The 17,431-nt window shown below is 33.8% G+C and overlaps 1 protein-coding gene across 7 annotated transcripts in view; it reads left to right on the forward strand.

Annotated features, from left to right (window-relative positions):
* The window catches only part of LOC114324758 (uncharacterized), a 1,163,158-nt gene that overhangs the window by 531,945 nt on the left and 613,782 nt on the right, over positions 1-17,431 (forward strand). For all 7 annotated transcript variants that reach the window (XM_050646138.1, XM_050646134.1, XM_028272597.2 and 4 more), the window contains one exon: positions 14,202-14,310. In XM_050646138.1, the coding sequence (XP_050502095.1) occupies positions 14,202-14,310 (109 nt within the window). The remainder of the gene's footprint in view (positions 1-14,201; positions 14,311-17,431) is intronic.

Below are 17,431 nucleotides of genomic sequence, written 5' to 3' on the forward strand. Positions count from 1 at the left end.
GAACTTATGAAAATATTAAGTTCAATTGGTCTAGACAGCAGAGATCGCCGTATAATAAACAATATCTATTACGAACAAACTGCAGCTGTTAGAGTAGGGGATCAGTTAACAGACGACATAAAGATAAAACGAGGTGTGCGACAGGGATGTATATTGTCCCCATTACTGTTCAATACATATTCAGAGCACATTATGAACCTAGCGCTAACGGACATAGACGAGAGAATACTTATAAACGGAGAACGATTGAACAACATAAGATACGCTGATGATACTGTCATTTTTGCAGACAGTCTTGAAGGTCTGCAGACACTTGTCTCCAGGGTGGCAGAAGTAAGTAGCACGTTTGGGCTTGATTTTAACATCAAAAAAACAAAATACATGGTTATAAGCAAAAATAGGATACCACCTGGTCAATTACTAGTTAACCAACAACTTATAATACAAATCACCAACTTTTGTTATTTGGGTGCAAACATAAATGAACAGTGGGACCAATCGACGTAAATTAAGATAAGGATCGAGAAAGCAAGATCAGCTTTCGTCAAAATGAAAAAAATCTTTAACAGCCACGATATAAAATTGGAAATAAAGGTTCGTTTACTAAAATGCTACGTATTCTCCGTTCTTTTATATGGCGTGGAGTCATGGACCTTAACAGAAGCATCACTGAAGAGACTCGAAGCATTTGAGATGTGGTGCTATAGACGCATGTTGAGGATTTCCTGGATAGACAGAGTTACCGACGAAGAAGTTCTACATAGAATAGGTAAAGAGCGCGAACTAGTCGTAACCATAAAACGTCGCAAACTGGAACACCTGGGCCATATAATGCGCAATGAACAACGATATGACCTACTTCGGACTATACTTCAAGGTAAAGTGCACGGGAAAAGAGGTCCAGGACGAAGAAGGATATCATGGCTGCATAACCTGCGAAAATGGTTTAACTTAACCACTACCGGACTTTTCAGGGCAGCAGTCAACAAAGTCAGAATAGCCATGTTAGTGTCCAACATCCGTAACGGATAGGCACCATAAGAAGAAGCGAGTATGGGAGCCAACATGGTATTCAAACGAAAACCGTCATATAACTAAAAGAAGAAGAACTATAAAATTAAACTCCTGGACTATTAGTATAATATCCTCTTTATGTAGGTATTCGTCGAAAACATTTGTGAACTTTAACAGGATTACGATGTGTGGGCATTTAGCACATAAGGGAATTACACGTTCGCCGACTGTTTTGATTCAATGCACGATTCACGATCTCAAACAGCGAGGGCGTACAATTGACAAAAAATCTAACGGTATTTATTTTGCATTTATCAAAGCGTGAATAATGGAATTTCTCGCGTATTTCGTAGATTGATTGATGAGAGACATGCAATCTCCTGATTCTGTTTGCCTAGCTCGTACCCGTACTCTTGCAGGATATCGACGAAAGAGTATTAAATTCTCTCTCTCGATTTTAGGTGAAATAGCGGAGTCTTAAGTTGCATTAGGAACGCTCTTACCGCCAGCAATTTGGTGCCGCTTATGTCGCTATTTTGGAAAAGAAATATTTTGTATCTTAAAAATTGTTTTCATAAAGTAAATGTCTCATTCGGGGAAGGCATTAAATTTATGAAGACATTTATTTTTACGGCTTTATGTATACAGGGTGTCCCAGACTAAGTTACCCACGCTATATCTCTTAAACGAATAGAGATTTTGGAATGGGACAAAAGGTGATATATTCTACTTGTAATACACTTTAATATGGCGTACAAAAAAATCATCCCCTAAATAATCATCCCTTAGTTACAACCCCTAACTTTAATTTTTTTAATAGCACCCTGTATATTTTTGTATAGTTTTGGATGTGGTCTTTTATCGTCTATTCAACACATTTTTTGAAAATAAAATCGGTTCGTATATAACCTAGAAATTATCAGTTTATTTTTGTTAAATTGTGTGTCCCAGACTAATTTATCCAGGCTATATTTCTTAAACGAATAGAGATTTTCGAATGGCACAAAAACTGATCTATTCCATTTGTAATACACTTTCATATGGCGTAGAAAAAATTCATCCCCTAAATATTCATCCCTAACTTACAGGGTGCTATTAAAAAAAATAAAGTAAAGGGTTGTAACTAAGGGAAGAATATTTAGGGGATATTTTTTTCTAGGCCATATTAAAGTGTATTACAAATGTAATAGATGATTTTTGTCCCATTCCAAAATCTCTATTCGTTTATGAAATATAGCCTTGATAAATTAGTCTGGGACACATAATTAACAAAACTAAACTGATATTTTCTTGGTTATTTACGAACCGATTTTATTTTCAAAAAATGTGTTGAATAGACGATAGAAGACCACATCCAAAACTATAAAAAAATATATAGGGTGCTATTAAAAAAATTAAAGTTAGGGGTTGTAACTAAGGGATGATTATTTAGGGTATGATTTTTTTGTACGTTATATTAAAGTGTATTACAAGTAGAATATATCACCTTTTGTCCCATTCGAAAATCTCTATTCCTTTAAGAGATATAGCGTGGGTAAGTTAGTCTGGGACAACCTGTATACGTCGTTGCTGATAAGATAACTCCTTTACATCTTTTAAAAATATTGCTTTAAAAAAAATTCATGATATTTTACATGGAAAAGAAAACTTTTTTCTTGTTTTTCTCAAAACATTTTAGAATCATTAGGACAAGTAATGACGTGAACTTTGATTGGATTTTTCCTATATTAATATCTTCCAGTTTTTCCGACCTTTGGAAAGCGAATATGGGAGCGAAAATTTCTCGTATACCACTTAATTTTTATATTTAATTTTTTGACTCTTGAATTCAATTTTGATCAAAATTAGGTAACTTAATATCATCATCATCAGTACAACTGGCTCGACAACTCTTTTTTGGGTGCTTTTGCATGCTTCTTATACATGATGATTTTCTTCGTGCTTTTTTTTTCCAATTTTTGATTTTTGAAGTTGTTTTATCATTTTTTTTTCTTTGATCTATGTAACTCAGGTTCGATATTCGCTTATTCATTTTCCTACTGGCACTTGTTTGTTTATTTTATGGTACGATATTCGGTTCACGGTATATTTTGTATAGTCCAAAATTTATCTTCTTCGCCAAATTCCATTTTCTTTTACGCTTTTCTATATTTGTTTGTAATGGCACGTAATGTTCTGTCCTCACTTTTTAGGCGAAGCAATAAAGCACTTGAGGTACAGTACTCAACGCCTAACAAAAATATTTAATGACATATATTTGAGCGGTGTAATACCAAGTACATGGCTGAAGTCGACGTTTATTGCTTTACCAAAGAAAACCAAATCCGTATCCTGCACTGATTTCCGAACCATCAGCTTAATGAGCCATATTTTAAAATTATTTCTAAAAACTATACATCAAAGGATATATAGACTGTGCGAAGAGAAAATCAGCCGAACACAGTTTGGTTTTCGAAATGCAGTGGGTACGAGAGAGGCCCTCTTTAGTATACAAGTGCTATTTCAACGATGTAGAGACGTAAATTGCGATATGTACGCATGCTTCATTGATTACCATAAAGCGTTCGATACAGTAAAGCGCGACAAGCTGATGGAGATACTAACCAATATTGGAATAAACACCTGTGATTTAAGAATTATCAGCAATCTGTACTGGAATCAAACATCAACTATCCGGACAGAGGCAGGAGAATTAGACGATATCATAATCAAATGTGGGGTCCGTCAGGGATGTATATTATCACCACTGCTGTCTAACATCTACTCGGAGCAAATTTTTCAAGAACCAGTGGATGATGTTGAAGCCGCAATTAGAATTAACGGATAATGTATCAATAACATAAGATACGCAGACGACACGGTGGTATTCTCTGACAGTTCTGAAGCCATCCAGGAGTTAATAAACAAAATCACAGAAGTCAGCCAGACAAGGGCGAATATAAGGGGGGGGCGAGGGGGCCCGGGCCCCTCCCGAAATAAAAATAAATAAATGAAAAATGGTTGATGAAGTTAAAAAATACAAGTTAACACAAAATATTGAAGTGGATGGAGATTGATTGATTTTATGGAGATTGATATATACTGTTTGTTGTGCATGCTGGCTGTTCGGAAGGATTTATCCAAGGAGCATAACTGGTTTATAGAGCCTACACTACTATTTTATAGTGGAGATTATCATTGTCAAATGAATTCCAAAATTTTTGAAAAATATGTAATAGAAAAATTGTTAAGATATTAAACAAGAAAAAGGGGAAAAAGCTCGGACTCGGAAGTAGGTGCTAATTATGGTAACCCCTCACTTACGTCCGTGCATTATTCTCCCCTTCCTTTTTTGGGATCTCCCTAAACGGCAACTTTGCTCAGAGTCGTTCTTAACGGAGCCAGTACATTTTACTTACTACCGCTTTAATTTTAGCGATATGGCAACGCTGTGCGGAACGTTCTCGGCGCATGCTGTGTTGATTGTTTTCAGAGAAGCGTCAGTTACAAACTGCAATTAAGTGGTGTTGAGTTTGCTTTATTTGTTATTCGTTTGTTGTTATCCGTTGTTATATAGTTCAGCTCATTTCGTTATGAAGAGACAAGCTTCAATTGAAACCTTTTTTACGAAAAGGCTAAAGTAAGTGAACCTAGTGAAGTTAACTGTGCCGTTAGCAATGATGCTGCGTCTTCTGTTGTTGCTACTACGAGCACCGATCCATTTCCAGTAGCAGAGGACCGTAACCAGTTAGGCTTATTACAAGTAAGAGCAAACAAATATGATATTGGACACTATTGTCAAATCAACTCTACTCAAAGCTTAACAAATGAAGAAAAAATTCACTGTTAGAAAATGTTTGGAAACCTCCGATTGGATATAAATTTTCCTACTATTTCTAGTTCAAACCATGCTAGATCTTTTCAAATGAAATGGCTAGAAGAATTTAAGTGGTTAGCGTATTCCGAGGAAAAATCTGGGTCATTTTGTAAATACTGCGTAATATTTTCTCACTCCGAAACTGTAGGAAAAGGAGACCACCAAATGTCAGGGGCATTGGTAAATAAGGCTTTCACTAATTTGAAAAAGGCAAAAGAAGTATTTGGTAAACACGAAAAATGTACATATCACAAACGATCAATTTTGGTAGCTCAAAATACAAAATCTGTTGTAACTAAAAAATCGGAGAGTGTTATCAATCAACTAAATGCTCAAAGAATAATAGATATTAAAGAAAACAGGAAAAAGCTTATTCCTATAATAGAAAGTATAAGATTTTGCGGGAGGCAACAAATAGCACTAAGAGGCCACCGTGACAGTGGACGAATAGGCTTAGAAGAGCCAGAAAAAAATGATGGAAATTTCCGATCTTTGCTCAGATACAGGGCTAACAGTGGAGACAATGATCTAAAACTTCAATTATTGAGCAGTGGTGGTAAGAGTATGTACACAAGTTCTTTTATTCAAAATGAACTGATTAGCACGTTTGGTCATTTGATTCAAAGTCAGATTGTCACAAATGTCAGAAAATCTATTTTTTACTCTGTTTTGGCAGACGAAACAACTGACATTAGTCAAGTTGAACAGTTTTCTCTTTGTGTACGGTATGTCGACGACTCATCATATAAAATCAGAGAAGATTTCCTGACTTTTGTTCCAGTGTATGACGTTACTGGGGCAGCATTAGCTAACACAGTTTTGGATACCTTGTCAAGCTTAGGGCTTGACCTGAACAAATTGAGAGGCCAAGGGTACGATGGTGCTTCCACGATGAGAGGGCCCTTCAGAGGGGTGCAAGCGTGCATCAAACAGAAACTGCCTCTAGCGTTGTACACACACTGTTCTTCACATCCCCTTAACTTATGTTTATCAGATGCAAGTAACATATCTTCTATAAAAAATTGCATGGGCGTTATTAAAGAAGTCTGCGCATTCTTCCATAAGTCAGCCAAAAGAACTGAAGTATTAAAATTAACCATTACTGAATGTTGTCCTGAACAAAAGAAAAAGAAACTTATTTCTTTATGTGAAACAAGATGGGTGGAGAGGCATGACTCGGTGCTTTTATTTAAGGAACTATTGGAACCCGTCAGTCGTTCCCTTTTGAAAAATGAAGAAGAATCAAGTGACTCAGCGCCTAAGGCACACGCTCTAGGTAGTTCTATCACTCAATTTCAATTTCTTGTAAATACTTTTGTTTTGAGCCATATGCTGTCTAAAACACATAACTTATCTGAGAATCTTCAAAAAAAGAACTTAGATCTCACACAGGCTGTGAAAAATGTTTCGAATGTCTTAGATCTGCTTTCAAAAGAAAGGGAAAATGCCAATAACAACTTTAAAGTCCTGTATAGTCAAATACAGGAGCGGGCTGACAAACTTAAGATTAAAGAGGAGGTTCCTAGAATTTGCCACCTTCAAACAGCCCGCAACAACGTTCCATACAGTACCCAAGAAGAGTACTATCGCCGAGCTGTTTATTTACCTTACCTAGACGATTTTTGCAATTCGCTGAAGGAACGCTTTGAGTCTCACAAGGAAACAGTTGCATCCTTACAAAACATCCTTCCAGAATTTTGTATCAAAACTGATTTCTGTGCATTGGAACCTGCTTTCAATTCCTATGAAGAGGATTTGTCCCATAAAGAGGTTGTGGAAAGCGAGTTCATGCTGTGGAAAGAAAGGTGGAGCCAAGAGAAGTATGAAAATCTTCCCAAGTCAGCCGTAAGCTCTCTTGAAAAATGTGACCAAGATTTCTTCCCAAACATTTATGTTCTATTAAAACTGCTAGCAGTTCTGCCTGTTTCTGTGGCAATCGTGGAAAGATCGTTCTCAAGTTTAAGAAGGCTAAAAACATACTTGAGAAATAGCACTTCGGAAAATAGGCTTAATGGGCTAGCGTTGCTTTCAATCCACAGAGACTTTGCAATAAGCACTGAAGAAGTTCTTGACAAGTTTGCGAGTGTACCAAGAAACCTTGATTTTGTGTTGTAAACTTAAAATATAAAAGTTGTAATAAAGTTGTAAACTTAAAATATTAAATTAAAATAAAAATATACCAATTCTTTAAATTTTTTTTCGTGGGAGTATACCCGAACCCCCCTCTGCTTATTCCATACCCCCCCCCCCGGATTCCCCGGTTATTGCCCCCCCCCCCCCCAAAATATTTTCCTATATCCGCCACTGCAGCCAGAGATACGAACTTTCACAAAACACTAAGAAAAAAAATGTATAATGATCTCTAAAAAGGAACAATAATTTGGACGAATCAGTGTGAAACGTCAACAAATAGAAAGAGTAAAAACATACACCTACCTTGGTACGAACGTCAATGAAAACTGGGACCGAAATTAAATGTAGGATAGAGAAAGCAAGATCTGCATTTAAGAAATGGCTAAGTTATTCAGATATCATGATTTATCATTGCCCACAAAAGTCAGGTTACTGCGATGTTATATCTTTCCTATACTGGTGTACGGAGTTGAGGCGTGGACTCTCACAGACACCACCTGTAAGAAAATTGAGGCTTTGAGATGTGGCTTTATCATCGAATCCTGAAGGTATCTTATACCGACCATGATACTAATGAGGGTGTTTTGATGAGAATGCAAAAAGAAAGAGCTGTTAACCAAAATAAAATCAGCCAAAATCGAATACCTCAGTCACATCATGAGAAACAGCAAAAGATATGGACTACTGCAACTAATCTTGCAAGGAAAAGTGAAGGGAAAACGAGGACCAGGAAGGCGAAAGATTTCCTGACTGAAGAATCTACGCACATGGTTCAACACAACAACTACAAGTCTTTTTAGAGCAGCAACGTGCAAAGTACAGATTGCCATGATGATCGCTTACATCCGAAACGGATAGACACTACAAAAAAAAGAAGAATAAAGCACTAAAATCGGCCTTACCTCCGAAAACAAAAACGACAAGTCGGATCTTAATAATTATTTTTGCATTTGATCCGTGAATAGGTCTGGATCCCGCGTATGAAAAAAAAGTTGATTAATAGCAAGCTGAAAATTTGTTAATAGCTTAAGGGTGCCTTGTCGGATAAACTTTGATATATGGGAACACTGCAACAGGGGCAGTTTTAATTGTGGAACAGGTTAAAAATTTGGAACGGTCATAACACGAAAATGGCACATTTATTTTGTCCGACAGAACAGACATAAACTCTCCGAACAGAGATTAAACTCTCATGCAAAAATCAGACTGCTATTTATCACCTGTCATAATTCCTGTCATTTGACATATTCTACATGTTCCACTCATTAAAACGCCAATTTGGTGATAAATAGCAGTCTGATTTTTGCATGAGAGTTTAATCTCTGTTCGGAGAGTTTAAGTCTGTTCTGTCGGACAAAATACATGTGCCGTTTTCGTGGTCTGACCGTTCCAAATTTTTAACCTGTTCCACAGTTAAAACTTCCCCTGTTCCAGTGTTCCCATATATCAATGTTTGTCCGACTAGACACCCTTAAGCTAATAACAAATTTTCAGCCTGCTATTAATCAACTTTTTTTTCATACGCGGGATCCAGACTTAGAATACGCCACAAAACTTTGAGACCCCTAGCCATGAGATAATAATGAAAAACTGCATACAAAAAATGCATTCTTAAAGTGCATCTCAAACAGACAATAAAAAAAATTCAGAACTCGTCAATTATCGGCGGAAATTAGTTCAATTTTGTTACTCGGGGGATTTTTGGGGTCGCTGAAAACGAATATTATGTCGTAAGTGATTTCCGGAGTACCTGGTGACAAGGGTACCTACTGTTTACCTCGCCTTGTGGAATTTTGGAAAAACAATTTTTTAAAAATTACTTAAAAGTCATTTCTCGGTGGTTTTTGTGTCGCTGACGACAAATAAGACATCAGAAGTGATCTACGGAGTACCTGGTACACAGGGTACCTACTCTTTACCTCGTTTTCTCGAGTTTTCGACAAATTCATTAAAAAAGTAGCCAAAATTCATTACTCAGGGGGATTTTGGGGACTCTGACGACAAATATGTCATCGGAAGTGATCTCCGGAGTACCTGGTGCACAGGGTACCTACTGTTTACCTCGACTTCTAGAGTTTTCGGCAAATTCATTAAAAAATTAGTAAAAAATCATTTGTCACAAGATAAACAGTGGGTACCCTGGGCACCAGGTACTCCGGAGATCACTTCCGATGTCATATTCGTAGTCAGAGACCCCAAAAACTCTCGAGTAATGAATTTTTACGAATTTTATTGAATTTGCCAAAAACTCCAGAAGAAGAAGTAAACAGTAGGTACCCTGGGCACCAGGTATTCCGGAGATCACTTCTGATGTCATATTCGTCGTTAGCGATCCCAAAAACCCCCCGAGTAATGATCTTTGACTAATTTTTTAATAAATTTTTTGCCGAAACCTCCACAACACGAGGTAAACAGTAGGTACCCTTTGCACCAGGTACTCCGAAGATTACTTACCACGTAATATTCGTTTTCATCGAACCCAAAAACCCCCGAGTAACAAAATTGAACTCATTTGCGCCAATAATTGACGAGTTTTGAATTTTTTTATTGTTTGTCTGAGATGCACTTTAATGATACATTTTTTGTATGCAGTTTTTCAATATTATCTCATGGCTAGGGGTCACAAAGTTTCCTGGCGCATTCACACACCGAATGCAAAAAAATTGTTAAGATCCCTCTTGTCGTTTTTTTTTCGGAGGTTCAGTGCTTTATTTCTTCGACTATTATTGTACTTATAGTTTATTTTTTCACCTTTTTTTGTTTTCTAGAATAGTTTTAATTTAATAATCAGTAATACTGGTACGCTATATTAATTATTGCAACATGAATTCTTTTCTGGAATACATTAATTACACTCCTATTGATACAAAAGTAGTTCACTCCATAAACGAATATAATTTGTGTTCCAATAAGAACTAATCTTTTCGTATTTTGCACCAAAATATTGGGTCCATTATTAAAAATTTTGATGAGTTTAATATTTACACACAACAAATAGAAAATGATATTGATTGTTTTGTATTTACTGAGACCAGACAAGTGGCATGTATAGATATTTTTAAATTGGATGGATATACTATCCATTATAACGAGGGTAATTTCAATCAAAATGACGATGTGATAATATTCATAAAAAATAACCTTGACTACGAGGTGGAAATAGTAGAGGTTAACATTTTTAAATTCTTAAAATTAAAAATTAAACTCAATAACATAATGATACTTATTACAGCAATATACCGTTCGCCTGCAACCTCAGAAAGTGCGTTTATTGTAGCCTTAGAAAATTATTTAAATATAATAAAAGCAGAACCAATCACATATAACATTATTGTTGGCGATATTAATATTGACATACTTGCAGACGATGAAATCGCTAATACTTATTTAAATTTACTGTCCGAATATAATTTTCATTCATTAATAAACAAAATAACTATGCCAAATAAATCGGGAGGTAGCTGTATATATCATACGTTTGTTAAATCCACTAAAGAGTCTATTGAAGATATTTGTTCTGCTTTCATTATTACATCTTTAACTACCGATCACTTCTGTACAATAGGAGAACTAAACATTAACATGAACATTATTTGTAAAAAAAATATTAATAAATTTAAAAATAGTTACATTAATTATAACAAATTAAGAGAAATACTAAGAAAGTATGATTGGAGCGAAATTTTCCTTTTAAGTGACGTACAAGATATTGCAACTAAAATTGTAACAACTGTTCAAAAGAAAATAAAAGAATCTACTTATGAAAAAAAAAAATACGAACGAAGTTAAACGGAAGAAATGGATAACGTCTGGCAAAATAAAATTAATAGACACAAAAAATAAATTATATAAAAAAATTATCCAAAATCCACATAATGAAATTCTTAAACAAGAATACAAAAATTACAAAAATTTTTTGACAAATTTAATAAAAAATACTAAGGCAGAATATTTCAAAAACGTAATTACTAATAAACCCGATAGTAGAAATACGTGGAAGGTTATTCGTGAACTGACCCAAACTGAGGTAAATTCTGTACGCGTTAAACAGTTAGTAGAGGGTGACCGGATTATGAACTCTGATTTGGATATCGCTAATACCTTCAATAATTATTTTTCAACTATTGGTGAAAAACTGGCTAACAATATAAAAAAACCGCCATCCAATAATCGGAATAGAATCTCAGTCGCTCAAAATGCTGTTTTTGATCCAATAACTGAAAGTGAAGTTATAGTGATTATTCAATCCCTTAAGCTGAATAAAGCTCCCGGACCTGATTTATTAAAGGCAGAAATATTAAAAGAAGTTTCAGGAGAAATTGTATCCCCTTTAACATATTTATTAAATAAAATTATAGAAAATGGAAAATGTCCAACATAATTTAAAGACGCAATGATCAAACCTGTATATAAATCAGGAAATAAGGATTTAAGCCAAAATTACCGCCCAATTTCACTAATCTCTAGCCTTGCAAAAATTATGGAAAAAGCGATTAAAACTCGGATGCTAAAATTTTTAGACCTACATAAAATCATATCTAATAATCAATTTGGCTTTGTTGAAGGCAGAGGTACAGATGATGCAATTGCTTCACTAATGGGTTGCATTTATGATTCAGTTGATAGAGGTAAGCCCACATTATGTGTATTTTTAGACTTGGCTAAAGCTTTCGACACAGTAGGCCATAAGCAACTCTTGGAAACTTTGGCTGATGTAGGTTTCAGAGACAACGTATTAAGATTTTTTGAAATTTATCTAGATAATAGGGTACAAAGGGTAAAAATAAATAAAAGTATGAGTGAGAGAAATGTGGTGAAGTACGGTGTTCCGCAAGGAACGATTCTTGGTCCATTGTTGTTTATAATTTATGTTAATAATTTATTGTCAATGAAATTAAAAGGTAAAATTATTAGTTATGCAGATGACACAGCTGTACTGTATACTGCAGATAATTGGGAAAATCTAAAATTATTGGCTGAAGAAGATTTAAAAAATTGTTTTGATTGGTTTGGACACAAACAACTAACTGTTAACTTCACAAAAACTTTCTTTTTGCCTTTTGGATCTTACAAAACAAGTCTGCTTAACTACCAAACACTAATAATATCCAATGAAGGATAAAAGGATCAATATTCTGTCTGCTCATTCTGTAAAGTATTTGGGAATTACAATTGATAGTCATTTAAAATGGAACCTACATATTGCGAATGTGACAAAAAACCTTCGAAGTTTACTCTATAAATTTAAATACTTAAACAATATTTTAGAACAGCGTCTTTTAAAAACTATGTACTTTGCCTTAGTAGAATCTAGATTATGCTATGGGATTCTTGGGTGGGGCGGGGTGTATGGCAATCATTTGGAACAACTTAATGTCGTCCAAAGAAAAATTTTAAAATCAATTTATCGAAAGCCCAAGCTTTACTCCACTGAATTATTATACAAGGAAACTAATATTTTTGATATTAGGCAGCTTTATTTTAAAGTGGTTACTATATATCAATATAAAAATAAACAAACACTACAGTTTTCCCTTGCATGAATACTCCACCAGAAACAGGAATAAAGCGATACCCCCTAAAAGTGAAAAAACAATTGGACAGCGTTGTTTCACTTACCTAGGACCTAGGTCCTTTAACGTTTTACCCATAAATGTTCAGAATGTCAAGAATATAAAACAATTTAAAAAAAATTAAAGAAATATATTATAGATACGCCTCTTTCAGTAATACATTATTTAATTGAAGTTAGAAAATAAAACAAGTGTTTGAATATTGGACTCATAGTTGTACCTAATTGTGATTTTTTTTCTCATTTGTTGTTGTTATTTTTTGATAAATACATCGTAGGGATGCTGTATTTTTAATTTTTTTCCAGATTTTGAAATATAATTATATTCTTTAATTATTTAGTTATTCAAAAAACAATGTAATGCTCTTTGCTTTTTCTTTCTTCTCTTATTATTAAGTAACAGATATTATATTATTGTATTGCCTGTGAAAAGATAGTGTGTAGGTACCTACTCAGGATATTTTTGTTACATTACAATGAACCAAATTAACCACTGCACAAGCATTCTGCTTCAAGTGGTATTTTTGTGTTTATTTATAGGGAATTATAATGATTTTAATGTATTAGCATTGTATGTATTGTATCTTTTCTCTGAATAAACATTATTTATTTTATTATTATTATTATTTAAAGAGTTCCTTTTAGAGAGAGTCTTATTAAGCTTTTGTGTTTTTGGTACTCCACTTTTTTGAGACCTTCTTTGAGTTTTTAACACTTCCTTCTTTATATATTTTAGAAACTGTTTGCTTAATTTGAAAACACCTACATGTCTTTCCAGCAATACCAACATGAGTTGGCAAAGAAATCTATATTTTATTCTGCAAAAAAATTATACAACCATCTGCCTTTCCAACCTAATTTTCCAACATCTTTCCCCAAGTTCCATAAAATGACAAAAGCCTATTTATCTGAAAGACCATATTATTCAGTAGAATAGTTTCTTAAGGAATAATACGTTCAGACACAATTAGCGACATTTTGTAAAGACAATGAAGCCAGTGGTCATAGGACATTTACTCACTACACTAGGCATCTGATTAAAAAATCAACTGTATCGTGCCAATGGCCATTAACTGTCGAGGCATTAAGCTAAGGAAATTGTAACATATTGTTTGTGTTTTATTCCATTGTCTTTTATTTTACAATATTTACGATTTCAGTAAATTGTATTTGTTATTGTTTTTTTTTCTCTGACGATTTGCAAGATTTGTCCATAAAATTCTAAAACTTTCAGTGATAATAAAGCAAAATATTATTTCTGATTCCACTAGACTACAAACTGGAAATTTAATCACTCTGATAATAAGGGATTTAATGTTTTCGGTAAAATTGTTTGTATTTGTAAAAATTTTAATTTCATTTTTGTCAACTTTTTGTCTTCAGAAACTATAAACTCGTATTATATACCAACTTTTAATTACATATATTAAATGAGTGAAAAATATTCTGGTATTGTACATTTTTATTAAAACATGTGGAACTTTGTGAATTATATTCTGTTATTGTACATTTTTATTAAGACATGTAGAACTTTGTTTTTATTTGAAACTTTGCAAACTGTCTAAGAACAAACCGAACATAAGTCCAATTCCACCAAACTAATAAAAGAAAACGTGTCTGTTTCAGTGTCCGATTTCACCCAACAGTTGGGTCAGATGTACGAGCACCATGCGGAAGAACTTCAAATGCTCGTCGCCAACTTCCGGAAACGAAACGGGGAACTCAGGAAGGAAAGGTAATTAACCCCCTTTTACACATCACCCATTGTCTCGCTTTTCTCTGTATTCTCTGTTCGTTATTTGCTGGTTTATAACATACGTCATGCGGTTTAATAAATAAACTTCCTCGATGGGACAAGTTGATTAATTGACAAAGAATGAGTGTGTGGTTATGTTAGGAAAATGTCATTTTTGCTAATTCTTGCATATGAAAAATATAGTATTATTTGATGGATTCGACCGTTACTTGATGGAAGTTCATTTTATCTAACAATAAAACACTAAAAACGTTTGTTTTCTATACTTCCACAAAATTTATTATAACTAAGTGACTACAGCTGTTTCGGCGGAGTGCCTTTCTCAAGTGATATAGTTTACAATGTGTTTGCTTTTTTAAGTCTTCAACTGAAGAGGGTGAGGAGTGGATGATATACTAGTATGCTTTACATGAACTAACAGACAACTTGACCAATTTCTATCATATATTAATTCACTTCATAATAATATTGAGTTTACAATAGAAACAGAACAGAATAACTCCATAAACTTTCTAGATGTAACGATTTCCAGACTACACAACAAACATGAGTTCTCCATATATCATAAACCTACCCATACTGACACAACTATACACAATTCATCATCCCATCCTACACAACACAAATTAGCAGCCTACCATAGCATGATACATAGACTGACAGAAATTCCCATGACAAAAAATAACTTCGAGATAGAACTAAACATCATTAAACAAATAGCAGTAAACAACGGCTATAACGAACAAACAGTTAACAAAATTTTAAACCAAAAACTCCATTAGAAAGCCCTGAAATTAGTGTATCCACCACCACAGAAAGAACCCAGTACCTTCTGCTCTCTCACATATACTGGCAAGATAACAACAAAGATAGCCAGATACATAAAAAAGAAAGGAATAACACCAGCTTTCAGAACTAACAACAACTTAAGCAAATATATTAAGAACAATAAAAGCCGAAATAGAAAGCAACTACAGAGTGGTGTGTACAAACTAACTTGTGGTGACTGTCCGAAAACGTACATCGGTCAAACTGGCAGAACTTTTGACAAACGGATAGCAGAACACAAAAGGGCATTCAACAATAGAAAAACAGACAGTTCTACATACGCACTTCACCTTCTAGATCATAATCATTCTTTCAATGAAGAGTTTCAAATTCTACATATTCAAAATAAAGGCCTTAAGCTATCTTTTTTAGAATCTATGGAAATTAATAAACTGAAAAATACAGATATAATTCTGAATGACCAACTCGAGACAAACAGCTCCCCACTCCTCAACCTCTTCAGTTGAAGACTTAAAAAGGCAAACACATTGTAAACTATATCACTTGAGAAAGGCACTCCGCCGAAACAGCTGTAGTCAATTAGTTATAATAAATTTTTTGGAAGTATAGAAAACAAACGTTTTCAGTGTTTTATTGTTAGATAGTATTATTTATTTTTTCATTTTAATAATTTTGTGTAATATTAACTATTTCATTTCTCGCTGCATTTACATTGCAGTGTTTTGGTCCAGATGCATTGCATCTGATTTACATTGCAGTGTTTTGGTCCAGAATGCCCTTGCGTTGCTTCATTCATAATGTTTGTTTATTTTAATGAGGATAAATTTTCACTTGAAATTTTATTTGTTACGAATATAAGTTCAAATGAATTCAACTTAAAATAGTTTAATTTAATTATAATCCAGGTCGCATCTGTTTTGAGATGGACGTTGAGAGTTGACTCAAATTTTGTTGCAGAAATTGCTTAAAAATAACTCAAGTAATAACATTTGAGTTATCCTCCCACTCAAAATGGTCCGGAACATTGTATAAATAATCAAAATGTCAAAATATGAAGGAAAAATTCGATTTTTTATTGGTTTTTTGATTATAACTTTAAAACTGTTCATTTCTGAAAAAAGTTGTACTACTATAAAAGTTGCATAATTAAATTTTCTACAATATATAATTGTCCTTCACATTACATTTCGAACATTTGTACTAATTGTAGTGGCATTTTCTGGCCGCTGATCACAGTTTAAAGAAGAAGAATAAGAAAAAAGAAGATATTAGGCTTCTTGACACGTGACGTGGGCACATCACTGTTTTTTTCTGTGCGCGGCTGATCACACGCGTGTTCGAAATAATTTTATAAAAATTGTTAAAAAGCGTTTAAAATGCCAAAAAAGGTCATCAAAGAGTGATTGTTTATCCCGAAAGCGGCGGAAATATGAAGAGTTGCAACAGAAATTGCTAAAGTTGCGAGAGAAAATGGATGAAAAGGACTCAGGTATTTATATATTTTTTTTATTTTCTTATGGTAGGTAAATTAAATTTAGCGTGAATAAATAGCTATATTTATTAATTATTTACAAAGTGACAATTTTAATCAACTTCAAACATGGAGACTTTTATTTTGTTGTTATCAATATATTTTTCTGTTGCCATAGTACCTGTTTTTTCTCCATCTTCCTGTTCGAATAAAAAACAGGCACTATGTTGCCGGACTGCACTGGTTTTCCTATTAATGTTTATTTCGTAGAAAATGGGTTAACATAAATGACATGCAAAAACGTCACATTTTGCAAAGAAAAATTATATTGTTTGTCTCAATAAGGGTGCCTTGAGGTAGTCCAAAGTAATACAGACTAAATAATTAAGGATATAACAATAAATCAGAGGGTACTTTTAAGTTGCCCAGAAAATCTTTATGATTATGTGACCTGCTTCTATTTCTCAGAGGCACTTTATATTAGCCCAGAAGTATAGAATGGAATATATTTTTATTTAACTAATTTTACATATTTTACTTCGAATTTACATCACAAGAATAGCAAGTTACTTACACAAAATTTGTGTTTGGTTTGTCTTCAAACAATAATACTAGGGGAGCGGGTATGTTTTAATAGCCCAGAAAATCTTTATGATTTATTTGAGATGCTCCTATTTCTTAGGCTCTATTTTATAGTAGCCCAGAAATTTAAAATACAATACATAATATTTTTTTGTACATTTTACCTTGATTTCACTTTTCAAGCGTAGCAAGTTTACTTACACTAAATTTTTGTTTGGTTTTGTCAAAATATTAAAAATAATATTACAGAAACCATTG

The sequence above is a fragment of the Diabrotica virgifera genome, chromosome 3 (assembly GCF_917563875.1).
Source record: "Diabrotica virgifera virgifera chromosome 3, PGI_DIABVI_V3a".
In the NCBI taxonomy this organism is placed as follows: domain Eukaryota; kingdom Metazoa; phylum Arthropoda; class Insecta; order Coleoptera; family Chrysomelidae; genus Diabrotica; species Diabrotica virgifera.